Here is a 25,886-nt window from a genome sequence, read left to right on the forward strand (position 1 = left end):
ATATATATATATATATATATATATATATATATATATATATATATATATATATATATATATATTAGCAATTTTGTAGCATCTATATATCCTAGCTTTAGCGATACCTAAGTGTGCTTTTTTGTATCACATATATTTGTAATATCTATATACATGGACTTGTATACAAATTTACAAAATAAATACAACAAAACACACAGCTTCGTTGTAACTTTAATATTGCAATTAATCTGGTATATATATATATATATACACACACACACACACACACACATCCCATACTTCCCGTTTAAATAATAAAAACATATTTATTGAATATATATTTTTTTGTATTAGATAAAAGAGATACATACAATATTTATTATAGGTTTACAAACTTATTAATAAATACGACCATTAATGTTCACAAAATTAAATTATTTTCGCATTTTCTGCTTCGGTAACTTCTAACAACGTGGCAAGAATATATTTTTATACACGAGATATTAATTAACGCAATTATATAAATCAATTTATTGTAAATGGCAATGCTCAAAGACTGCACGTTGAAAGGACACAATGTTTCTTGAGACGATAGTCTTTTTGAAATTCCAAAGCCGCAGACACATGACTTTGTGTATACGTTACGATGTAACGAATGTAACTTGGTCCCGTAAAATTAATGAAGTACAAGATATTACAGATCTTGTCATTGAGGCACTTGTCCAGGAATGCTAATTATCGTCATCTTATTCGGCAATCGTTGCGATCGCTCCGGCGCGGTGTACGGACGGATTAGTTTCATATGCATATAACTGTCGCGATGATTGATCTCCAAGTTCAAGGGATCCAGTATCGTCGTCGTAGTTTGTGTGCTTTTCTCCCCGGCCTCCTCAGGAGAATGCAGGGCTTCCTCGTTAGGCGAGAGACTTTCGTACTCGATAATCGATTGATCAACTGGAAGAGGGGCAGTCTTGTTTTTCCGCATAAAAACTTTCGTGATGCTTCTCCCGTCACTGGTACCTGCGAGAAACGTTTGAATATAGATACGTTTTTTGACAATTTTGGCAGGAAGTTTACAAAAAAACAGAAGTGTTTCTTGCACATTTCGAACGTGGAAATGCAAACATAAATTTATATTTTTTATAAAGTATATGGACAATTTATATATTTCATATAAACGTATTATACATATACACTTTTAGCTGGATAGTACGTACCATTGCGTGACTCATTTATCGCGAGCTCATCCTACAATTTTAAAGCATCGTCAATTACATAAACAGCCAAATATCTTTAGAAGAAAAGATATGAAGAAAGAAAAACGCGAAAGATACAAATCAAAATAAATCACGCGATTAACTTGTACGTACCTTTGTCGCTAAAAGATCTTTAATGGGTTTAAAAGGATTCGAGTGCACGGACATTCTTGACGGTGTGTTCGACGCAATAGACTGCGTGTCCTGGACTCTATTTCTTCTGGAATCTCGCCGAGGTCGTTGCGATTGTCTGGTTCTGTTGTTCAGCGTGACGTAATTCTTCACGATCGTATCCAACAACCACCTGCGCGAAGCAATGTCTAATCACAAACGTGGAAGTGCATGCCATGAAAGTCTCACTTTGCATGTGTATCTAGACTTTGTAGACCGACCGACCAACTTACTTGTATCCGTTTCTTATGCCCAAAGTGCTGTTCCTCGATTGTTCCTTGTCATAAACGCAGGAGCACGTTTCCACCCTGGTGGGGCACTTCATGGCGTTGGCCGCGCGCTCCACGTCCAAGTTCTCAACCAAATCCAGCTCGTCGATGGCACCGTTCAAGTCTTGTTTGTTGGCGAGTCTGTGCATTGCATTACAAACGCGATGATGACGAGATATATTGTACATGGCGATACCGTGCCTTTTATCTATAGTTCTTAATCTCATACACATATAAACGATTCAGAGGCTAATTCTTTTTTCTTTCTTTTTTTTCTTAAACTATGCACTGTGTATCAAGCAACGATCGTGAGTGCGTAATTTGAGAGCGTGCGAAGACGTAAGCGTAAATTCAGTTCCCTTACAACAATAATGGTTTCGTCGAGATATGTTCGTGCGTAATTAATTCGTTAAACACGAGTTTATTTTCGGCAAGACGGGAAATATCGCTAGCGTCCACCACGTATATAAGACCGTGTATCTAAAAGATGTTAAGTGAGAGGTACAATGTCGGGATTATTCACATGCTACTGCATGCAGATGCAGCGAGCAATGGCGTAATTACTGGTAATCATATTAGTTACTTGTTACTAATCATATTAATTACTTATTACTTATTACTTATTATACTTAATTACAGTTACTTGTATGATCACAATTTGTCGTTTACTGGGAATATATAAAAATCACTTACGTCGTTGTAATATTTAGGCCACAATGCTCTAATTTGTGAACTACCACCCACATCATATATCTTCACCAAGTACGACTTGTGCTTTAAGGATACCATACGAAATCCCATGGTAGGCAATACATTTTGATCTGGATCTATAAAATAAATACATTTTGATCTGGATCTATAAAGTAAAATCATAGATAAAAGGATAAAATATCCAATTGACTAATTAAATATCATTGACTAATTAAATATCTCTGGTCATTGACAATCTAGAGAAATTCAGTTTTCCTTACAAGATTGCAGTTAATTTTTTCACCTGCATTCTAATTCCTAAAGAAATCTTCACAACTGAAACTATGAATAAATTCTATTGGCCACAAGAAAATCTAAATTTTTCTATAGTTCTATTGGTCACAAGAAAATCTAGATGTTTTTATAGTAGCTTGCGTTCGGCATTGTAAATCGAAGACATCGGATTGCTTTTTCATCTCGAAGATGCATAGAAATGAAAAAGATGAGATCTCGTATCTCTCTCACTTCTGTGCATTTTCGAGGTAAAAGAGCAATCCGACGTCTTCGATTTACAATGTCGCAGCTAGTATCAATGATTAAGATGTTAATAATTGTTTCTCTGTTTAAAACAATAGATACAAAATGATATTACATAATGTTCGGCCTGAATTTCAATCTAAATCAGTACAAATTAATAAGACAATGATTGATTTATATTGAAACTCTCAGGCTAATATAACCTAATCTTATCGTTCTGTATTCATTTTAAGCAGAGTTTACTACATAAAAAAGATCAAAGAACTTATTTACAATCAAGATTAGTACAATTTATATTTGTCTCTATCACACTTTTCATAGTGTTGCAATCTATATCCTCTGGAAGTATAGATTTAAATTTAAAACTTCTCAGATTGAAGTTTGGGAAAAATAAGTTTGTGTGATGAAAAATATTCAGTGAAGAGATTTATTGTGTATGACCTACCACCACTTATGTGATTCAGAATCAAGGATTTCCCGGCATTGTCCAGTCCCACAATGAGCAAGATAATAGTTCTAAAATGAGAATATAATAATACTGATGTAAATAAACGAGACGTTGCCCGCGTAGTAAATACCTTGCAAAAACGCACCTTTCCGTGCCGCGGCTCGTTCTTAACCTCTTCAGTATACTTCTAATGCAATTGCCCATTGCGAGAAAGAATTCCGTGCGTTGCGCTTTTAATTGCGCATCGACGAACTCCTGTCATTTATTGACGCGTTGCATCGTGCGTGGATTCGCAGGTAACACAACAGGTAATAAACTCCAGATAATCACGGATAGGTGACACGCACTCTCAAGAGTGACGCATTCACCACGATCACGTACAGCGGCGTCATATACAAGGTGTCCCAAATTCTCCTCCGCAATTGTGTGGGAACGTAGAACGGATTGAAGTGAATACGAAAGTCTTATACCGTTTTAATAATCGAGGTATTAATTAAAGAAGATGAATGATTACACACGATATGGTAGATAAGTTGTAATTGCAAAATGTGCTATTAGATATTTGTAGATTAAATCAAATTTAACAAGAAAGCCCTTTATTATTTTGCAATAACCACGTAGATTTGTAGTTATTAATGAAGAAAAATTGTTATATGATTATGCACGATAATGCATAAATTTTCTTTAATTAATATCTAAAAATCTATGTGGTCACTTGCGAAATAATAGAAGACTTTTTTATTCGGTTTGACCTAATGTGTAAGTATGGTCGAGTTTTTAATTCATCGATGGATCCATCGATGAATTAAAAAACTCACCCTATACAATGGCAAACGGCTCTTTAGTTCGGTTGATGAGACCCATAATAGAGGCGCTAAAAATCTTTTCTTTCTAAGGGCGCGTTCCGTTACAGCTCGCACGCTCGCAAGCGTCATTCTATCTTTGTTTAACATCCATGAGCAATAAAGATAGAATGACTTTCGCGAGCGTGTAACGGAACGCGTCTCAAGAGAAAAATTAAACCGCCTCTTGATCAGATTCCATTGGTCAGGCTCCCCTGGGTGCCCTTGGGCAATTATTGGTAATACCAATACTCTATTCCGTTTTCGTGTACTGACAACTACAGGCTCGGTTGTGTCGATGCATAGATATAATCATATTATAAAACAGCTGCGTAACGACATATACTGAGCCGACACTTGCCAGTACACGGGAACGGAATAGAGTCTCTGGTATTACCAATAATTACGAAATAGCTTCACACTGAGTAAACGAATCCTCTGTTCAGATTTGGAAACCAGAAACAAGTTTTCCTTGACAAAAAGCACGATATTTCGTGAAAAACGTGAAAATTGTACACGGTACAGAATATAATCGAGACTTTACAGTTGACTATGGAGGAACAACAATTGAAGTCTGTTAAAGTCGGATTTATTGGAGGCGGAAATATGGCCAGTGCTATAGGCGCTGGTTTAATTAACAAAGGTGATTTTGTCTTATTTCTTTCAGTTTCTTTTCTCCTTTTCTGTGGTAAACTGACGAATAAAGCAGATTTTTTTATACGGCAACACCGATGCGTTTTGTTATAATAGGTATATTAAATCCAGACAAATGCTGGGTTTCTACTCATACAGACAGGATGCACAGTTTTTGGCAACAACTGGGTGCTCATCCGACTTTGAACAATTGCGAAGTTCTGGACAATTGTGATGTTGTGTTTCTGGCAATAAAACCGCATATGTTGGATGATGTCATTGTTAATATTACTGTGAGACAATCAGATCATGGATCAAAAATAAAGTATAAGGGAAAACTTTTTATCTCAGTGCTTGCTGGAGTGACTCTCGACGTCTTACAGAATGTAAAAAAAGCAGGATTTTATACTAAATAGTCAAGTTGAACATAGTACATACAATGTAATTTCAATCATTCTCTATGGCAATCTATATGAAATACTTTCAGAAACTCGAACTGATTGCGGATTTCCCAAGGATAGTTAGATCTGTGCCGAATACACCTTTGATGGTTGGGGAGGGAATTACAGGTGAGTTGCAAGTATTGTGCACTTAGACTAACTTATAAATGCAATTGTAATTTTTAGTTTATTGCAGTCAAAACACCACTCCACAGGATTTAAAGATGATAGATACATTGTTCTCCCACATTGGTATCTGTGAAAATGTTCCAGAATCTCTTATGAATGCTATCGGTGGTCTGTCAGGCTGTGCTCCTGCTTTTGTAAGTCTTCACAGTGCTATCATTCAGTAAACACCAATTAACAATAACACTATATCAATGTTATATTGATATAATTTATTACACATGTTATATTACATTTGTTACATTGTTGAATAGGAATTAAGTGCAAAATTATAACATTGATATTATATTACTCACAGTTGGTATTTACTGAGCACACATTACAAGAAGAAAAAAAGAGAAATAAAAAACATATAGATTTCTAAAATTTCAAATGATTACTATTTAGGCTTACCTCATCATAGAAGCATTATCAGATGGTGCTGTCAGGATGGGTGTACCGAGATTAATGGCGACTAAATTCGCAGCGCAAGTACTGGTAGGTGCTGGAAAAATGGTTCTTGAAACTGGACGACATCCTGGTCAGTTGAAGGATGAGGTCTGCTCGCCTGGAGGTACTACTATCGCTGGCGTTCACGCAATGGAAGTCGGCGGAGTCAGGTATTCTGAGTTATTAGCATAAATATAAATAAAATGTATATCTTTCATTGTCAAATATTCGCATATTTAGATATCAGGCTGGAAAAATAGCAGCTAACTTTATTTATTGAATCTTACAGGGGATCTATGATTAATGCAGTTCAGGCTGCTGTAAAGAGAACTAGTGAATTGCGATAAAACCATGCTGAGCTAGGTCCTGTCAATAGATAATATTTAGGGCCATTTGTAGTTATATTTGAAGTAAATGTTTTCAACACAATGTTATCACTTAATTTTACAGATATATTTCTAGTTTTGTTCACATAATTAATGTAATTATATTTACATTATAACACGAAAACGCACAGAAATAACGGAAATCTCTTCTTGCAAGAGAGAATTCTATATTTAAAACGTATATTTTAAAATATTTTTTATATATAACTTATAACTATACAAATTTCATTTTTATAAATCAGTTTATTACAAAAAGTATATTAGATATGTATGATAAATCATTCTATTTATTAATATATTATCCTATTAATATCCTATAATCCTAATCCTAATATTATATTATCCTATAATTCTAATATTTGGTTATTTAAAAAATTATAAATTATTAACATTTTACATCTTGTAATAAGATATATAGTAATTTATGTCATGTTATTCATTATTACGTTATCTTACAATGAAATCCTTAACTACAAATACAAACTTAAAATATATTCTGCTCCATTTTGTACATTATCACATACACTTTTTTTATCTAAGTATTTAATTTTTTGAATATTCTACGCAACGCGAAGGATCCGTAGGATAGTACTCCTGACACTTAGTCATCAACCTCTTGAGTGCTTGGATATACTTCCTCTGTGTCTCATCATTCATAACGTGAGCAACATTCTTCGAAAAGATCTTCTCTCTTCCAGTACGCGCGTGGATACCGACCATGGTTACGCCGATAGGCCACGGAGAATTACCTATAGCCATTTGCAAATAGGCGTCGCTAGCCTGTAAAATAAGAGTAATATGTTATTATAAAATATTCAATGTATAGTTCTTATAATTACTAGCGGAGACAGATATACAGCTATGTGTACATACCAGTATATAGTTACGTTGCAGTAAATGTTTAACAATCTCTGTTAAACTGTCAGTTATATCTTCCGGGAGAGACTTGTTCTTCAACTTCCTCAAAAGTGGTTTCAAATACTCTCTCGTTTGGGCGTAAGTAGCGCTGTTCATCTTGCCTTTGGTGCCCATCTTTTCAGTGCCTGTTCTACTGTTCAGTTGAATGCCCCACATCTGGACCAGATATTGCACGAACAGAGTGATGACATTCATGTCAAAGTCCTTGTCTCCCTTGTTTAATTTGGTCGACATCTTTTCTATATCTTCGTAAGTAACACCTTCGTCAGGCACATTTACATCTCCTTTACCATCCAGACTTTGAGACTTGGATGATGTCAAGATTTCATTGAGATATGCTTGATCCACCTGTTCCATAGCCTCTTGAAAATCGTTTCTGAAGCCCTGTTGAGAATTATTGAGAAAATATTAGTCAACAATGTCTTGCAAAATTGAATTATCATTAAAAGAAATAATACACACAAAATCAGAGGGTTAGGTGTTGATTATGATATTCTATATCTATGTGTGGATAACAATAACTACTTCTGGACAATCTTACCTTATTTACTTCTGGCTCCAAAATTTCGCATTTCCTTAGTCTCTTGAATGCTTCTACCTCGGATTCCCCAAACAATAATACGGGTTCTCCTCGTTCACGTAATCGTCTGATTACTTCTTGTCTTGATAACATCAGATGCTCAGAACTATCTGCTACACACGCCTCCGAGCGTTGACTCATACTCGAGAGTGTGACTTCGTTGTTCCTCTTGTCAGTTTCTTGCACTTCTTGTTCCTTCGATATTAATTTACTTCGCTTGAAGTATTTCTGATTGTTCTCCTGTAATAAATATCTTGATGTAAGTATGCTTAGAGTAAACAGAATAAACGGACTTTAAAATGTAACATAACCAAGAGTCAATAAAAACATACCAGTACATGACTGTCTTCCAACTCCTTGCGTTTCCTCATTATTTCTGCTTTCAGTATATCCATCTCGTTATGGTATACTCAAATACAACGAATAATGCGAACTATGCAATAAACAATGCAACCGACTTATTAACGTGTAGCGTCTTCGAAGTACTCGTGAGCATTAATAATGGAGGCTTGAGACCAGTGTTGGGAGTTCGTGATATTTTCTAGATAACATGCGCATGCGTGAAATGACGTAGCAGCTCGACGTAAGCAGTTTCCAATGGCCGCGTTCAGTAGAACAAGTGATCAGTAAGCGCTCAGGGAGCTCTTGTATATGATTTGGCATATTCTTTTAGATTTTCAACTATATTCCAATCAGATGCAAGAGCTCACTGAGCGCTTACTGATCACTTGTTCTACTGAACGCGGCCAATGACGGCGTTAGGTACGAGTAGAGGGTCTTAGGGGACATAATACTCGGCCGTCTGTCTGAATTGTTTGCCCGCGAGTGGTTAGGTTAGATAGGTAGTGAAATGATATAATAAAAAATTAGTATAATTAATATAGTTATTTATAATTAGTATATATTCTGTGCACTCCCCTTTTTCTCTAACAATCAATAATTTGTCCGTAAGTTAACGTGACATACAATTCATTCTCTTAACCTATTTCTATTCAGATTAATTTATAATAAATTATTGATTGTTAGAGCAAAAGGAGAGTGTACGGGATATCTTACAAATTTGTTTAATCGATTGCAAGTTACTTTATGGATATATATTTTTATTTTAATGTATTTTGCAAGAATTTTAGCATGCATTTTCTCGCTTCTGACGTCATTAAAAAGAGAGACAATGCGAGGGGCCAGGAGCCGTAAACAGTAAAACGTAAATAATAAACAAATTGACCAGTCAGTCAATAATTCTTCTTACAATCCAAGAATTAATGACTGTAATTGGTTAATTTGCTTACTACTTAAGTTTTTATGTATTAACAATAGCACAGATAAATTTATCAATCATTTTCAATATTAGTAAAAATTATTCCAGTATTCTTTTTATTTTCGTTTAAAATAGTTGTGTAATTCTAAACCAGATAGTAAAAACTAGGAAATAGAGAATAGGAAGGTATATATGCATATATATATAACACATAACTGAAACTTCATTTTGGAGATAGCAGTTTTGTATTTATGATCATGGTAAGTTTACACCATTCTTCGAAGAAGTTCATTAATTTTGTCTTCACGGTTTCCAAAATCACCACCCTCCACATAGTGGTTGGTCTTCTTGCGCCATCCACCATTTGGTGTATTAAGCTACAAAAATTGGAAAACAGGTTTTTATATAGACATGTAATCTAAATTTTTATACATATAAATTACCAAGATACAAAAAAATTATTAAACACTATAAATTTCCTTTCTTCATTTTAAATAAATTAAAGTAAAATGTTTGAGCTCATCTTAGTCTTGTATCAAAACAATACTCAGCAGCAAGAGAAGCTCTTATTACTTTTCGACATAATAGGAGGTTAATAGATATGATATTGTTCTACAACCATGCCTATGTCGTACAACAAAATACACACACACATATATATATGTATATATGATATGTGTGTGTATGTATGTGTATGTATGTATGTATGTATATACGTGCTCGTTATATTATATTCTTTCCACCATACCTTAAATGGCCACAAGAAATTGCTGGCGTATTTGAATTTCGGGCCGACAGTGAAAATTTCATGAATCAAGTCCTCAGTACAGATAATGTTAGAGCGACCTAAACAACAAACATATTCTATTAAATCGAGCTATTAAAATTGATAAAAATTAACCATTAACCTGTTAAGTGTTTTTGTACAAATCACTGTCAAACCTAAATACAGAATGCAGTCAGGTTTCTCAGAAATTTGTTTTATTAATTTTTGACAAACTGGAAAGGAGAATGTCTATCTAGACAACACTCCTATGGATTTGTCAAAAAACCATTTAGAAAATGCAACATGCATGCTAATTATATTTTACTTGCAATGTTCTTTAATTTTAGCAATTAATATTGTACAGGTGTTAAAAGATTCTTTACTAACCGAGCTTCCTCTCAATGATGGCATTGCTAGTTATCGGGATGCGCTGCCTGTTCACCTTGGCAAATCCACGTTTGTAGATCAGTTCACGAACTGACTTCAAATTTGGATATCCCCACGTGATGTAGGGCTCAACAATGCGTAACATATTAATAGTTGCTTTATTTAATTTGACGAAAACGCCATTATTGATCTGCTTTAGTCGGAACAGTTGAAGTACCTTTCGTACCTTTGGAGCAACTTGATTCACACTGAAACAAAATCAAAAGAGATAAGTTAATAAAAAGTTAAAGAATATCAGTGCATTATCATTTTTTTAATAGCATTTTTTTCAATTTTACTATGTTTTCATTATTTTTATTCTTAATACTAGAGATAGACTGCTAATAAGGAATATAGTAAATTTTGTTACAAACATAGCTAGTATTTTAATCACATATTTCAGTTTTTAAAATATAAGTAGTATATGAAATGAAAGGATGGAGTGGATTACTACAGAATGTCAATCTATTCCTTGGGTACAAAATCCTATAGTTTTACTATAAAATTCTTTTCATGTATATTACATGTTATATTACATGTAATATTACATGTAATATAGTGAATATATATAAACTATGTAAAAGTAATAGACTTGATTAATGCTAAGAATTTTATATTGATATTTACCCTCGAATACGAATGACAAAAGCCAGACGTGCTTCACCGGGAATGTAATAGTTTCCACGGTTCTTAGCTTGTCTCATCAACCTGATCTCATCTCTTTCTTTTTGTCTGTACTCCTTCACATATTTTTCTGCCCTCTTGAAAATTTCTTTCCTCTTCTTATAACGATTTGCACGTTGCTGTAAGAGAAAATTAAAGGAAACAGAAAAAAATTAGATTGGTCTGCAACACATGTATTTCATATATTATAAGCGAAATTATTCGTATGGTCGTGATATAACAATTACCTTAATGGATATCTGCAAACGTGCAGCCTTGACTGCTTCACGGCGTTTCCTTCGTTTAAGGACAGATTCCGGCACCGCCGGAAGCTTATTGGTGCTTGCAGGCGGTACAGTCTCTTTCTTTCTGCATAAACAAAATATGCGCGATTATTCCTTAAAACATGCATACATGCTTAGCAGGCAAATGTACCGCGATGGAGATAGGTTATGTGTTGATCGAAAAACATTTCCTAGCTATATTCTCTTAACTTCGCCTGCACAAATATTTGCGAGAATATACAGGAACATTAACTCATGTTTATGAAGAAAAGCATATTTTACGTTTCATATTGACTTAATATTTTTATGCTTATAATCGCACCATCGTGTCTCGTGAGAAGTGACGCTATATTCTCACGTAAATAATCTTTATTTGTTACGTTAATACAGAAATATAAATTTACTAATATACATGCATTTTCAAGCAAACGATTAACTTGCTATTTTTGTATGTTTTATATCATATTGTTGATTGATGCAATCGGATTTCTCTGAGCTCCCGAAATTACTTACGTATCCGTCATCTTTCCGTGTGGCAAGAGAACCTAACCTCTTCTCACAGCGAACGTACTTTACTAAGCGCCACCAATTCAATGCGCGAGAATACGAGTATTTGCTTTCTTCTTTTGTCTCTAGAAGTAGGACTCGTTTGAGGCTGCGAACGCTTTGAAGCGCGTAAAGAAACATTGTGATTGGTCTATATAGCGCTTGGAAGCGTTCACAGCGTCAAATGGATCGTGATCTGTGTCTTTTATGGGACTCGCACACTGGCTTGGTTTACATCGTGCACTTGATACGCGTACTAAATAGTAACTTTCTATTAGATAATCTTAATATCGAAGATATATATAAACAACGGTATATTAAGGTAGTATAATACTCATCAACAAAACATGTTGTATTGATTGAATGCATCGCCGTTGATATACATTGTCGAAATTAAGATTATCTAATAGAAAATTACTATTTAGTACGCGTATCAAGTGCACGATGTAAACCAAGCCATTGGATATCATTTATTTTGAATTAGATTGTCCATCGTTAATCGCGTCGTGGGAGCTTATTACGGTTCTGTGTGAGAGGCGAAAATGCGAAAAATGAATGAATTCACTAGATGTTGACCAATGAAATTATAATATTCTTAAATATTCTAGTAAAAATTCGTTTACTTTTCACATTTTCGCTTCTCACACAGAACCGTAATAAGCTTCCAATAAGAGGTTCATTAAGGGCCATCTACAATGAAGAATCGTACGCCGTAGCAGTAAGAAATTGACCAATTACAATCGATTATTCTTATAAAAATCCAGTATGATTGGTCAATTTATTACTGCTATGACATACGAGTAGGACCCGATTCAGCAGTTGAGCAATTCGTCAATGTAATTGGTCTAGATTTAGGAATCTAACAGTAAGAACCAATAATCGCTGATTGCTCACTGAGTGCTTTTCTGCTGAACGCGCCCAATCACGATCTTTCTTTACGCGCTTTAAAGGTCGTCCTACATTAATTGCAAGCCGATCGCAAGTAGATGCAATTGCGACAGCCAATCAGAAGCATCAATGGTGCTATTGATGCTTCTGATTGGCTGTCGCAACAAGAGTTGCAATCGACTTGCAAGGCTGCGTTCCAAAACTCTACTCGACGGGTGGAGTAACATTTCATTGATCAATAAGAACAAAGATAACTAGGATTTCTTGATCATAATTGGTCAATTAAATATACTCTATCCACTGAGTAGAATTTTAGAACGCAGCTCAACTAATGTAGAACAACCTTTAAAGCGTTTGTAGGATCCAAACGAATCTTACCCTACTAATACTGTCCATAGACTGCGTTTCACGAGAAAAATTTTAACGATCATGTAATTTTCCCTTAAAAAAGAAAACAAACGCAAAAAGTCTTGCGTGACTCGACGATTTAGCGATTATATAATTATTCAATTTACGAAAAGACCGGACTTTCCGTGTGAAACCTTTCACTCTTCATGTTCCTGCTCGTAGGGAAAAGTAACGCGGCTGCCAGCCTGACGCACGCACGCGCCGCCATGCACATTGACGAATTCAATGTTCTCGCTCCGCTCGGTCGGTGACGTCACGCACCGTTCCGAGACAGTCGGAGAGACAGCTCACTTCGTATCCCCACCGCACTCCGCTATCCAGCTGTCGAGCGAACCGTTTGGCAGTCGGCGAGGCTAATTTTCTCGAGAACGATCGCGGACTACGTGAAGGCTCGGCATTGGCGGGGGTTCTTCGCCGCGGCTCAAGAAAGCAAGTTTCGAGTCCGCGTCGGACAGACATACGCACGCTCGATCGAAGTAAACGGGGTCGGTACGCGAACGAGTGATCGTTGTCGTCGTAGTAGTCATCGAGGTGGGACCGAATTCGTGCATTTCCGTAACGGTACCGAAAACAGGGCGGCCTTCACGGACGCGACTTGACAAGAAGTTGAAGGAAGAGACAAACAACGAACTCCACTCTCTCTTTCTCTCTTTTTCTCTGCCTCTCGCTCTTTCTCTCACAGTTCACCTTCCTCTCTCTCTCCCCCCTCTCTCGTTCTTTCTCTCACTCGCTCTCACGTCGTACAAATCCGCAGCTTCGTAAGAAATAACCCTCGCCTCGTCGCGTGTGCGTGCGCGCGCGTGGTGAGAGAGAACGCGCGCGTTCTGCGTGCTATCGTACGTTCGTACGTGCATACATACGGACGCGAGTATAAGCGCCTTCCCTCCTACACCTTTTCTTTCCTTCCGTGTATGATTTTACGCGCGTGTGGGTGCCGTGATTTCTTTCGTCGGGCTTGTCCCTTCGGCTAGACATATATAAGGTGTGGAGGAAGAAGGTGGTGGTGGTGGTGGTGGTGGTTGTCGTCGTCGTCGTCGTCGGCGGCGCAGCGTGTACACGCATCCGCACATACACTAGCCACATAGAGAAAGAGTGAGAGGACCTCTTGCGTGATCCATCATCGTCATCGCTCGGAGAACTTAGTGACGAACCCATTTGTGAGGGATGTCCACCCCCGCGAGGAGGAGACTAATGAGGGATTTCAAGAGGTACTTTGACGTCGATATTAACGCATTGTCTTTCTCTGTCTGTCTGTCTATCGGTTTGTCCGTCCGCACGCCTGCTTGTCCATTCGTTCGTTCGATCGCGCTCGACATAACGCGCCATTGTAAACGTAGCAGCTCCTGGTGATTCTCGACTTTGACTCCACACCCGCGCGCGAAACTTTGCGGCTTCTTAACGCGAACGTCAGTCACTCCGGCGCGATTATTATTAGACAGCGCGCTTCTCGCGACACGACTCTTCGCACTTGCCCTCCGTCAAGTGCAAGCATCCCCACCTCCTGACTCGATAAACAAACTGTCCTTGTCGTGTGATACTTCCAGGAGGCACCGTCCGCGAGAGGCGGTGTGTCGTTCGAGCATTTCTGGAACAATCGATGAATCTCCATGAGGAATTCGCGATTGAGCCGAGATGATTCACGTTTGTATGTACAATAAGATTAGATAGGACTATGATTTGAAACACGAAAAATCTCTCTTTCTCTCTCTCTGTCGAAGTATGACACCTGACGAGCTTGTCACGAGTCCCGTGTCGTAATAAAGCATTCACGAGGATGTCGAATGGAAGGTTATATAAATTGCTACCTTGCCATTTCTATTTTCAGAGGTCAATGAAACTGAATTTTACAACTGTTCATAAATTATTTGTGCATAAAAATTGATAAAAAAATGGGCACTTGATATACAAATGTAGCATTTTGACTGTCTTTTTTTATTTATTACGTCGTTTTTTGAGTGAATGAATTTTAGGGTAATATATATATTGTTTGTTTTTTTCTTTTTTAATAAAATATTGCTGTGCAGACATTGGGGACATATTGTTCTATGCATCAGTACTCCGACATTAGCAAAGATTAGATCAAATTTTGTGATACATATGTTTGTACGTATACATCTGTCATTTGCAATGCAAAATTCTAAAGATTTCTTATTTTCATAAAGATTACAGGAAGATCCTCCTACTGGAGTATCAGGTGCACCAACAGACAATAATATTATGATATGGAATGCAGTTATATTTGGGTAAGATATCATTTTGTTTCACTGCTATGAATCTAGATCCACTTGTGGATCTCTTGTGTAAAAGATCACTAATATTCACATTTCTCTGTTCTAGACCACACGATACTCCATTTGAGGATGGCACGTTTAAGCTTACAATAGAATTCACGGAGGAATATCCAAACAAACCACCCACAGTGAGATTTGTTAGTAAAATGTTCCATCCCAATGTATACGCGGATGGTGGAATCTGTCTTGACATACTACAAAATCGTTGGAGTCCTACTTACGACGTTTCAGCTATCTTAACATCTATACAGGTATATATATATATATATATATATATATATGTATGTATGTATATATATATATATGTATGTATGTATATATATATATATATATATATATATATATATATTATTTGATTAAATTCACTTTTACCTCTATAATGAGGGCTTTTATGTAGACACCTGGGATCTCAATTTATCAGATTTTAGCGTTTCAATAAGTCAATATCTTATGCATACATATGTACATATATACAACATCGCTTCTTGTTATAACTATGTTGAAAATATGAAAGAGACAACAATAGTGCGATTCGTTTGGAGACTGTCGTTAACTGCAATAACGAGTTACAGAATCACACCATAGATCTTTTCCCTTTTTCTCTCTCTCTTTTTTGTTCCTCTCTATAGCATGATATTGTTACATCTTCTCTCTTTCACTTAATTCTTATTATATGGACATATTGCACGTTAAAATTGAAAGAAAAAAGAAATTGGAATGCACTCTGTTGCAATATTATATATAGTTTTGAAGAGATATATGAATCAAAGACTTATAATGTAGTTTAGTGTCTTTAATGCAGTTCTGATGTTTTTATCACATTCTAATATATATTTTCTTCTTCAACAATTAAGATAGCTAAGGAAACCTATCTTGCATGGCATTTAATAGATATTTATAATACAAATAGCGAAATAAAATATGGAGACTCTTTATTTTCCACATATCTCACATTAAATATCTTCTTTGTGTACATCTCATACAAACTATATCTCACTGTGCCGTCTTACATTTTTTCGTGAAAATATCACTCACACATCTTTCATTGCTTTCGAAAGACTTTGGTTGCTCATTGTCAGTCACACACGATAAAGATGCCTGGAGGGATCATTCGTTTTGTCTTAACAGCGGTTGCAATTCAGCAAAGTCTAATCACATGATACCGATTGAAAATTATTTGTGCATAACACTTGCGTAATTCTACCTATGTGACTACATATGTGACTACTTTGATCGCCCGTCGATGTGTACTTTCGTTTTATCCGTATTAGAGGAATTAGAAGAAGAAACGGAAAAGTAAAGAAAAATAAGCATTCGCAGTCTCGTGCCATCCATTTATGATTACGGCCATGCACTTTGTCAGAAAATAAAGTCTAAACGAAATTATACTCCATATAATGGGTACGACTTATGTGGTTGCAGTCGCTGTTAAGTGACCCGAACCCGAATTCACCTGCCAACTCAATGGCAGCGCAACTGTACAAAGAGAATCGACGCGAGTACGAGAAGCGAGTGAAGGCTTGTGTGGAGCAGAGTTTTGTGGATTAGTCGCGAGCTATAACGCGATGCTGCTGTCGCAGCATCAATCAGCCACCAACAGCCATCAAATACGGAGGAGAACGTGCAGCCTTACCAAGGAGCTAACGTTTAAATAAAAAAAAAGAAAGAAAGAAAACACGAACCTTAGCATGTTTCTTCCTGAAAAGCTCTATCGAACTACCACGATGTGCAACGTTAGACCGAATTTTTACACAAAATGTTGAATAATAAATTATTATGAAATTGCGTATATTTATTTATTTCGATGTCTGATAAACACGAAATTAGTACTGTAATTAAATGTTAGAATATAAAAGAAAAATACTTGGCTTTTTCTTTGTTTTCTTTTCTCTTTCGTTTTTCTGTTTCTGTGCGAAGGAACAAGATCCTTTCGGCGGCGCAGGATTGTACTTCGATTAAATTCTAGTATTTCAGTATACAAATTCACTTATATATAAATATATATATATATATATATATATATATATAAATATATATATATATAAATATATATATATAAATATATATATATAAATATATATATATATATAAATATATATATAATATATATACATACATAAAAAAAAATATATATATACATAATAATGATAATAATATAATAATAATAAATGCATAATTTCACTTTATAGTCTCATAATTGTAACCTGATGTTTGCTCTTTTCCATCCGTCGACTCCTGTTTATATGTTTGTCTATACATACATATATATTTCATTTTTGTGTGATTAAGCGTTATCTGACATGATTTGCTGAGAAAATGTGTCAACTATTTGTTACAGTCACTTTTGGATGAACCGAATCCAAATTCGCCAGCCAACTCTTTAGCAGCTCAATTGTATCAAGAGAATAAACGGGAGTACGAGAAGAGAGTGGCCACTGTAGTTGAACAGTCTTGGTTGAATTTCCAAGAGAGTCACACAGAGGATCTCCGCTGACATTGAGTATGCCACTTTTTATGATGTGCAAGAACAGGGGCCCTATTCTGTAACCACTTACCGACAATTGTCGAATCGATAGAGGTCGTTGTGCAGCTTTTTTGTGAATAGGGCCCCAGGGTCGACCTTAGCATTGACGGTATCTAACACAAAAGGTGCAAATCAGCGCCCCTTTCCTTCTCCCATGTCAGGCAATTAAAATTTTCTAGCAAAAAATATCAAAATTGTTTATTTCAATTATATTATTGTAAAATTTTTCTTGAACGACTTAATAATTTAAAGTTTCACACTAAACTATATAAAAGTCACTTATTTCAAAATATAATAAATCTGAGATCACTTTTGTTTGTTCGATAATGTATCTTTTCCATCTATATAATTTATTTTCAATTATTCATCTCAGTCATTTCCAATCTCTCACTTTGGTTAACTTATAATAAAAACTATAATTGTTTTTAATTTTTTGTTAATTGATGAAATTGTATTTCAAATTTTTGAAAGTGGATTCTGCATAAGAGATCTATCGTCGATTCTGATATAGAAATTTTTCTCGTATCGTATAACAATGATCTCTCAATCGAGTCGTGTATACTGTCAAAGTTATAGGAGGCGACGTTCTTCGCGTCGAATATTTCACATTCTAATTTATATCCATACGGACATGATGTTTACACGATTTTCATTTTGTTACAGACGAAAGAAAAAATGAAAATGTAGAAAACTGGAAATGACGCGTGGAGTCGCACTGTGAACTTATGTGATCATCATTTATAAGTACCAGTATGTATTATCCTGCTCTTATAACTAGACTTTAGGCGCTCTTCTGGCGAAACACGTAAACAAGGAAAAAAGATGAAATTCGTACAAACGCAATGTTTTACCATATATTAATCCCGCACGCAAGCCGTATTGTTTTATAAATATAGACGAGCTTGAAGAAAGTGGATGATTCATGTTAAAGAATATGAAAGTTTGTAAATCGCTTATGGAAAGTCTCCTTTCACCAGATGTAACAATGTAAAATATAAGAAAACAGTGTAACTCGTTTTGGATTCGACGTTTATCGATAGAGAATCATGCTTAAGTTAAACTGTAAATGAATGTCATATTCGATATAGTACCGAATTAATAAATTTTGCAAAAAAAAATTACGTATGTCTACAAACTCTTCACTTCTACCAATTCTGCGCACCCAAAGAATTGTCTATGTTTCAATTGTCAATTTCTTAACATAATATATCTGAACGTTATATATTTAATTTGTTTCTCAATGATGCACCTTTTATGATTATTTACATACTCTCTTATTTTCACTTTTTATTACATTTACACATTATATCTTATATATATGACTTACTTTATTTAATATTTTCATGTAATGAAAACATTAAACCTACTAATATCGATCAATGTCGACAAGTGCGTTCACGCACAAAGTCTGTTTTGTGTCTAATATTAATGACATTATGTTATATGTACACATTAAAATGTATATATATACATATATGTATGTGTATATATACATACACACACACACATATACAATCAATTATTATCTATGACTTGGAAATGAGACATTTGAATATATTTTTAAAATTAAGAGAGCGATAATATTGCTTGAATAATCGACACCATTCTTTTGTAATCGGTGAACTTTGTTATATGCAAGAATTGATTTTACAGAAACATGTACATATACATATATGAATATATGTTGTGTGTGTATATGTATATATATATATATCAATAAGTCAAGATATTTCAGTAGAGAGAATACGAGATTTTAATCTAATTCCACGTTTCTAGATTAAAATTTTTATACTCCACGGAAATCTCTCCCAATTAAGTCCAATTAACTTTGCCAAAACTTCTAAGTCTTTCTGCATTTTCCTCCTGCTACGACTTCTCCTCTTTCTCCTTATTGTATCGTTCCAGCTCCTTGAGGAATTGTGCTTTCGGTTTCATGACGTTGGGTCGGTCGCCACGGCATTTAGGACAGAACCATTTTCCTTTAGGCTTAGTGGTCAAGGAGACGCAAGAAAAATGAAACCACTCTATAGGACAAAGGTCATTATCACAGAGGATCATTTCGCCATAAGATATTTGATCGCATAAACAATAAGTAGGTTCATCCGGATCAATAGCGAGATCATCCTCTGGCGGCGGAGGCGTATCTTCACGATGCTGATTCTGCTGATTGCCCTGTCGAGATTTCCTCTTTTTCTTTTTACCGGTGGCAGCTGTAGTCGTCTTCTTTTGACTTCCGTTGCTTGTGCTAGGCAATGTCGAGGATCTCGTCTCCGCCATAACCAACATGTCCATGGAATGTGTTGATTCTCCTAAAGTTTCAGTCCTCGTTCTTCTAGCGCGCTTCGGCTGACGTTCTGTGTTGTTTGCATGACCAGCGCTATTTGTGTTGCTGCTAATATTCGATTCGCGGGCAGACTCGGAACACTCTTGTTCTTTGCCAAAATCTGTAAAGCAATAAATAACTGTAAGATCTTGTGCAGATAGAATTCAATGTAAACCAAGTCCCCTTCTTGGCTATTTTGTAGCTGAATGGTAATAAATACTGTAAGATCTTGTGCTTTGTATGATAAAATCAAGAGTATAATCAAGAGTATATAGTATAACGCACCTAAATTCTGATAATCCAACTCCAACTGTTTGGCTTTGTTCTCTATGAGATCTTGTACTTGCTGAATGATGTCTAATTTCTCATCGCCAATTTCTTGTGCTGCAATCAGAGCTTGTTGTATTCTCACCAATGCCCTTCTTTTAATTGCTATATCTGAGTCGCTGCACAATATTTCTTGCTGTTGGTCCACCTCACGCAGATATGCTACACAATACAAACATGGAAGAGTAAATAATTGTATCATGTCTAACAAATAAAATATGATAAATTGTACCAGAAATAAAGTCAAACAATTGAGTCAAATAATCAACCTTCTCATAAGTATAGATATGATCTCTAAAGATCTTCACTTATAATTTTTTATAACTTGCATTTCTTATTATACATGGAAACTACATATTCTTATTATACATATCTTATTATACATGGAATGAAAATTATATCAGTATATTTTATATAGAGAATACTTAATATATTTTAGTATATAGTTATATTCAATAATAATATTAGTACTGAAGTGAATTTTATTCACCTGAAACAATTAAAATTATAAACATAGTCAGATAAGTATCACTGATTAGTTTTTATCATTATTTTTTTTTTTTTCATATAATTCTATATTTGACTCCATGTTTATGTATTTTCTTTGTTCGACTGTTTGATTCCAAGATACATAATGTAATTAGTCATTCTTAAAGTTATATTCTTCTAGAATCTTTCACAGAATTTACAAGAAAAATACAATGTGATTTTTCTTTTGCTTTTCATGCCAAAATCTACTTACAAAATTAATCTCAAAAATAAGAAAGATACCTAGGAGATGCACAAAAAAATAGATACTATACATCTTTTAAATTTTAGATTTCCTTATTGTTTGAGGCACTGTTGTATGCACAGCTCGAATTCTGTAAGTATCCACTTTGTTGACAAAATACTTCGAAATATTTTGTCATACGCGAGACATCAACATCTGTCCGGAAATTCACAAAAAAGCAACAAGTCTCACGAAGGATTCTAGAAAAAGTCAAGTCGAAACATCGAGATACTCTGTGATTGCGGATCTAATACAATTACTTTGACATGTGGCGTCTAGCTCCCGTAGACGGGAGACATGTCTCTGCAGGTCGTTCGGCAGATTTTCCACACAATCCAGGTAGTTTTCGATGTATGTCGCAGAATACAAAGCCTCGACTACCGCCTGGTTCAACATCGTCGCGTTGATGTCCCTCTTCTCTTTGACTTTCTCTCAAACACCACACAACGTACAAACGATGACGCGCGACAAAGATGCACCGATGCCGCTTCTCCGATTTCCCGTATTATTTATACGGAGCACACTACTTCAACGGATCACAAACAATTAATACAATCCCGGATGGAGGGATTTCTCCCACTACTCGACCGTCCCCACTAAAGTGTATTGGATCTCCCGGCTGATACGGCAGACTCGTACCTAGAATTGCAACTTGGAGTGCTTTTGAGGCTGATGTAAATTTTTCACATGTTTTATCATCATTCATTCTAACTGCGTAATTAATTTTGCATACGTGTGGTAATAAAAATTTACTCACCTTCTAAGGTTGGTATTCATAGTTGGTTCTTATATTTAAGATCGTTTTAAGTTCATTTTCAGATGCTCTACGAATTATTTCATTGGCTATGGAGTATCTGAAGTATCGGGAGTATCTGAAGGTGACTTAATGGCTCCTGCACACAGGACGCGGTAATGCTTACCGCGCGGTGGAAGTTCGTGCGATAGCCAATCAATATGCTGCTTTCCGTAATAACCTTCTAGTTCTTACGGAAAAACAACATATTGATTGGCTGTCGCGCGGACTTCCGCCGCGCGGCAAACATTACCGCGTCCTGTGTGCAGGAGCTATATGAATACCGGCCTAAAAGTTTGAACAAATAAATTTATCTGATTATGTACAAAAGGATCTCTCTCTTTCTCTCTCTCTCTCTCTCCTTTCTCTCTCACTCATACAGGACATTCAGGACAGTGCAAGCTACCGAATTCGCTATTAGTTTCCGGTCTTGATATCTTTCGAACTAGAGAGAAGCATGAGAGCGGCCACCAGCCTGATTTCAATAGCCAGAGCTAGGTGCATTTTTGAAACGCCATCTAACAAAGTACGCCTTTACTACGTTTGTTGTATTTTCGTGGTGGTAAAGATAAAATACACCTGAGCCCTTATTCTTGAAATAGTTGCGTATATGTAAGTTTTACTGCGCAGGTTTAATCATAGCATAAAAAGCTGCGCAATGAAAATTACGTATTCGCAAAAAATTCAAGAATGGGTCCTGGTTCGTGCTCATTGTACTTCCGTACAATGATAGTAAGTTAGAAAAGGACAGATGTCCAATCGCTCTATTCTTGTTTCACTACTGATGAGCGGACCGTGCGACGTGGACACGAAGCGAACCAGCGACGATATTATCGCAAAGCTAGATCATCTCTCATCAGTTTCTTTCTCGCGGATATTATCACACGATTGTCGAGCAGATATTATTCCCTTATAGAAATATCATACTAAGAATCATTGATAATTACTTATTTTCAGTATTAAAAATACTGGATAATAAGTAATTATCAATGATTTTTAATATGATATTTCTATAAGGGTTATCAGTAGCATTTAATATTCGAGTATTATTACTTCTTTATTCGATTATTGTCAAATCGGTCAATTTATTTGGTTATTATTTAATTATTGCTATTACGCATAGGAAAGTAATTATATAACCCTTATAGAAATATCATACTAAAAATCATTGATAATTACTTATTATTCAATATTTTTAATATTGAAAATAAGTAATTATCAATGATTCTTAGTATGATATTTTTATAAGGGAATAATACTCTCGAATAATAAATAATAGGAATGGATGGAATGTAGAAAGAGTTAAAGAGGGAATGGAAGGAGGGTGGGATATGGAAGGAGAGATAGTAAAAAGAGAAAGAGACGTGCAAAAACAGTGGAAAGTAAGATTAGGGAGGCGAAGTATAATAAAAGGTATAAAGATATAAGGAAAATAGGGGAGGGACATAAGTATTTGGAAAAAAGCAGTTTGATAAGGAGGGGATCAAAGGCGGGGGGAGAAGTGAGGGCGCTTATTAAGCTAAGGTGTGGTAATCTGGAGTTAAAAAATAAGTATTGGTTGGAAGAGGAAGAGAGAAGGTGTGTAATGTGTGGGAAGGAGCAAGATGAGATGAATCATTATATGTATACATGTGAGTGGGGAAAGAGATGGTTCGAGGAGATGGATAGTATGGAAGGTAGGGAAAAAGAAAGGATATGGGATGATGAAATCGATGAGATTAAAGGGAAAGTGTTAAAAAGAATGTGGAGGGAAAGGGAGAGTAAGATCAAAGAAAAAGAAAGAGAAGGAGAAAAAGAAAAAGAAAAAGAAAAAGGATAAAGTGAAAAGGGGTAAAGGAAAGAATAAAGAGAGAGGAGAATTTAATGTGATGTAGATATAGGAAAGTATGGAAGAATGGAAAAGGATGGAAGAATGGATGATGTGTGGAATGTGTGATTTAGTTGTTTTTATGTAAACCAAATCCCCTTCTTGGCTATCTATTTAATGTACATAGCTGAATGGTAATAAATATAAATAATACTCTCGAATAATAAATGGTAGTGATAATAATACCTAATTAACAATCGCATGATAACATCCGCGTGTAGATAATAACTGAATAACGGTGACCGAATATTTGGTAATAACAATGAATAACAATAACTGGGCAACAGCGATAATAACTGATTAATGACCCTTATAGAAATATCGTACTAAGAATCATTGATAATTACTTATTATCCAGTATTTTTAATACTGAAAATAAGTAATTATCAATGATTCTTAGTATATTTTTATAAGGGGACAAGATAAAGAAATTGTCGTAACGGCACGCCCGAGTTGCTTTCTTATGCGTAATAGTAATAATTAAATAATAACCGAATAAATACCCACACAGCATGTAATATCGCAGAAATATCAGAGCAATATTATATTTTCATTGCAATATCCTTATAGAAATATCATACTAAGAATCATTGATAATTACTTATTATCCAGTATTTTTAATACTGAAAATAAGTAATTATCAATGATTCTTAGTATGATATTTCTATAAGAGTATTACCAGGGAATATAACAGAAATGCTGGAATATTACTAAGATATCACAGTAATATTAAAATGTCCGCGACAAATGCATCACAGTAATATAATGGTGAAAATCACAATGATATTACTGTGAGAAAATCATAATATTTAAAAAAATATACTTATAGTATTCCTAGTTTTCTCACGTTTCATAAACTACTACGTATCTAAAGTTGTCAAATACACTCCAAACTTTGGTGAAATCCTCCAGCGATAATTTCGACCCCAAGCAGTATAATTCACTGGCACCCATCCATGTCTTGACTGCATTAAACTGTTGCTTAACCTGACGATCGAGCGCGCACGCAATGATTCTGATGATTCCAACGATGTTCTTACAATTCATGCTTATATAATATATCCTTATAGTGTTTACAGTACATTATAATATACATAGCAAACATCAAATAACAGTTATATAATTTTTACTTAGTGTTTGTTGAATAATTTGCTGATAGATATTGAAACAATGCAACAACATTCGATATGCGATAAATATTGATGTAGTGAACCAGTGATAATTACTTTTAGATTTTTAACAAGATGTTATAATAATTAATCCAAACAAAAAAAAATTAAAAAATCCAAGAAAATCCAAATTAAACAAATCGAAATACTAAATTTTAAAAGAAACTTTTAAAAAATACTATTTCTGTAAGGGAAGGTAACTTCAAATGACGCCGTAATAACGTTTTAATAATGTCTATAATGTCAAAGAAATTGATATGTCAATTGATGTCACCATTCTATTTAGAATATAATATATTGCTATAATTTAACTATAATATCCCAGGTAGCAAAGTGACGTCTAAAGACGTTATTAAGACGTCTATGATGTTTTAATGACGTCTTTAGACGTCACCTTGCTATCTGGGATTGCAAATATATAAGTGTAATATTTCAATGATATAAATGTGTAATATTTCAATGATAAGTATGTAATACTACAGTAATATTTCTGTAATATTTCAATAATATATGTAAAAGTGCAATATTTCAGTAATATTTCTGTAATATTTCACTGTGATATGTAATATTACCACTATATTGCGATATCACTGCAATATTTCTGCAATATTACGTGCTGTGTGGGATATGTTTGAAAGTAATTAAGAAACAGTTATTTAGTTTTTATCAGTCACGTCTTTTTGCACAATTTTCTAAGAATTGAGCTACTCTTAAGGCTCCTGGGGAGTCGCATCATCCATTTCTTTTTAATGACGTCAGAAGCGAGAAAACGCATGCTAAAAATTCCTGCAAAATACATCGAGATAAACAGATATAT

At 35.0% G+C, this 25,886-nt stretch overlaps 6 protein-coding genes across 15 annotated transcripts; 2 read left to right on the forward strand and 4 right to left on the reverse strand.

The window, feature by feature from the left end:
* Nucleotides 1-304: 304 nt before the first annotated feature.
* LOC116849251 (ADP-ribosylation factor-like protein 13B) lies at nt 305-3,737 on the reverse strand. 2 transcript variants are annotated; one of them, XM_032826196.1, is made up of 8 exons: nt 3,496-3,737; nt 3,348-3,418; nt 2,369-2,502; nt 2,040-2,155; nt 1,640-1,816; nt 1,350-1,539; nt 1,197-1,227; nt 305-999 (listed from the first exon to the last, which is right to left on the reverse strand). In XM_032826196.1, the coding sequence occupies exons 1-8, from the start codon at nt 3,552-3,554 to the stop codon at nt 686-688; spliced, it is 1,092 nt and encodes a 363-aa protein (XP_032682087.1). In that variant the 5' UTR covers nt 3,555-3,737; the 3' UTR covers nt 305-685. The 2 variants fall into 2 exon arrangements, with proteins under 2 accessions (XP_032682087.1, XP_032682086.1); XM_032826195.1 differs by having other exon boundaries at nt 3,481-3,737.
* Nucleotides 3,738-4,231: 494 nt separating this feature from the next.
* LOC116849255 (pyrroline-5-carboxylate reductase) lies at nt 4,232-6,547 on the forward strand. 4 transcript variants are annotated; one of them, XM_032826204.1, is made up of 7 exons: nt 4,232-4,396; nt 4,639-4,835; nt 4,943-5,211; nt 5,313-5,394; nt 5,452-5,588; nt 5,839-6,050; nt 6,170-6,547. In XM_032826204.1, exons 2-7 carry the CDS (start codon nt 4,745-4,747, stop codon nt 6,225-6,227), a joined length of 849 nt encoding a protein of 282 aa, XP_032682095.1. In that variant the 5' UTR covers nt 4,232-4,396; nt 4,639-4,744; the 3' UTR covers nt 6,228-6,547. The 4 variants fall into 4 exon arrangements, with proteins under 4 accessions (XP_032682095.1, XP_032682094.1, XP_032682093.1 ...); XM_032826203.1 differs by having other exon boundaries at nt 4,261-4,431; XM_032826202.1 differs by lacking the exon at nt 4,232-4,396 and having other exon boundaries at nt 4,438-4,835.
* Nucleotides 6,548-6,572: 25 nt separating this feature from the next.
* On the reverse strand, nt 6,573-8,290 carry LOC116849252 (pre-mRNA-splicing factor 18). The gene is made up of 4 exons (XM_032826197.1): nt 8,097-8,290; nt 7,726-8,004; nt 7,140-7,568; nt 6,573-7,046 (listed from the first exon to the last, which is right to left on the reverse strand). Exons 1-4 carry the CDS (start codon nt 8,157-8,159, stop codon nt 6,810-6,812), a joined length of 1,008 nt encoding a protein of 335 aa, XP_032682088.1. The 5' UTR covers nt 8,160-8,290; the 3' UTR covers nt 6,573-6,809.
* A 954-nt stretch (nt 8,291-9,244) lies between these two features.
* On the reverse strand, nt 9,245-11,810 carry LOC116849256 (60S ribosomal protein L7). The gene is made up of 6 exons (XM_032826206.1): nt 11,675-11,810; nt 11,126-11,246; nt 10,842-11,017; nt 10,176-10,423; nt 9,771-9,868; nt 9,245-9,399 (listed from the first exon to the last, which is right to left on the reverse strand). Exons 1-6 carry the CDS (start codon nt 11,683-11,685, stop codon nt 9,289-9,291), a joined length of 765 nt encoding a protein of 254 aa, XP_032682097.1. The 5' UTR covers nt 11,686-11,810; the 3' UTR covers nt 9,245-9,288.
* A 1,443-nt stretch (nt 11,811-13,253) lies between these two features.
* On the forward strand, nt 13,254-18,811 carry LOC116849257 (ubiquitin-conjugating enzyme E2-17 kDa). 5 transcript variants are annotated; one of them, XM_032826209.1, is made up of 5 exons: nt 13,254-14,211; nt 15,166-15,246; nt 15,341-15,545; nt 17,633-17,794; nt 18,482-18,811. In XM_032826209.1, the coding sequence occupies exons 1-4, from the start codon at nt 14,168-14,170 to the stop codon at nt 17,786-17,788; spliced, it is 486 nt and encodes a 161-aa protein (XP_032682100.1). In that variant the 5' UTR covers nt 13,254-14,167; the 3' UTR covers nt 17,789-17,794; nt 18,482-18,811. The 5 variants fall into 5 exon arrangements, with proteins under 5 accessions (XP_032682100.1, XP_032682102.1, XP_032682101.1 ...); XM_032826210.1 differs by lacking the exon at nt 13,254-14,211 and adding an exon at nt 14,236-14,648; XM_032826212.1 differs by lacking the exon at nt 13,254-14,211 and adding an exon at nt 14,642-14,791.
* On the reverse strand, nt 18,002-21,912 carry LOC116849253 (inhibitor of growth protein 1). Of its 2 annotated transcripts, none has more exons than XM_032826198.1 (3): nt 21,501-21,912; nt 20,427-20,630; nt 18,002-20,262 (listed from the first exon to the last, which is right to left on the reverse strand). In XM_032826198.1, exons 1-3 carry the CDS (start codon nt 21,634-21,636, stop codon nt 19,685-19,687), a joined length of 918 nt encoding a protein of 305 aa, XP_032682089.1. In that variant the 5' UTR covers nt 21,637-21,912; the 3' UTR covers nt 18,002-19,684. The 2 variants fall into 2 exon arrangements, with proteins under 2 accessions (XP_032682089.1, XP_032682091.1); XM_032826200.1 differs by lacking the exon at nt 21,501-21,912 and adding an exon at nt 21,240-21,493.
* Between the last annotated feature and the right edge of the window lie 3,974 nt (nt 21,913-25,886).

Source organism: Odontomachus brunneus, unplaced genomic scaffold (genome assembly GCF_010583005.1).
Source record: "Odontomachus brunneus isolate Ranch 3 - 2012 unplaced genomic scaffold, Obru_v1 Obru_scaffold_110, whole genome shotgun sequence".
In the NCBI taxonomy this organism is placed as follows: Eukaryota; Metazoa; Arthropoda; class Insecta; order Hymenoptera; family Formicidae; genus Odontomachus; species Odontomachus brunneus.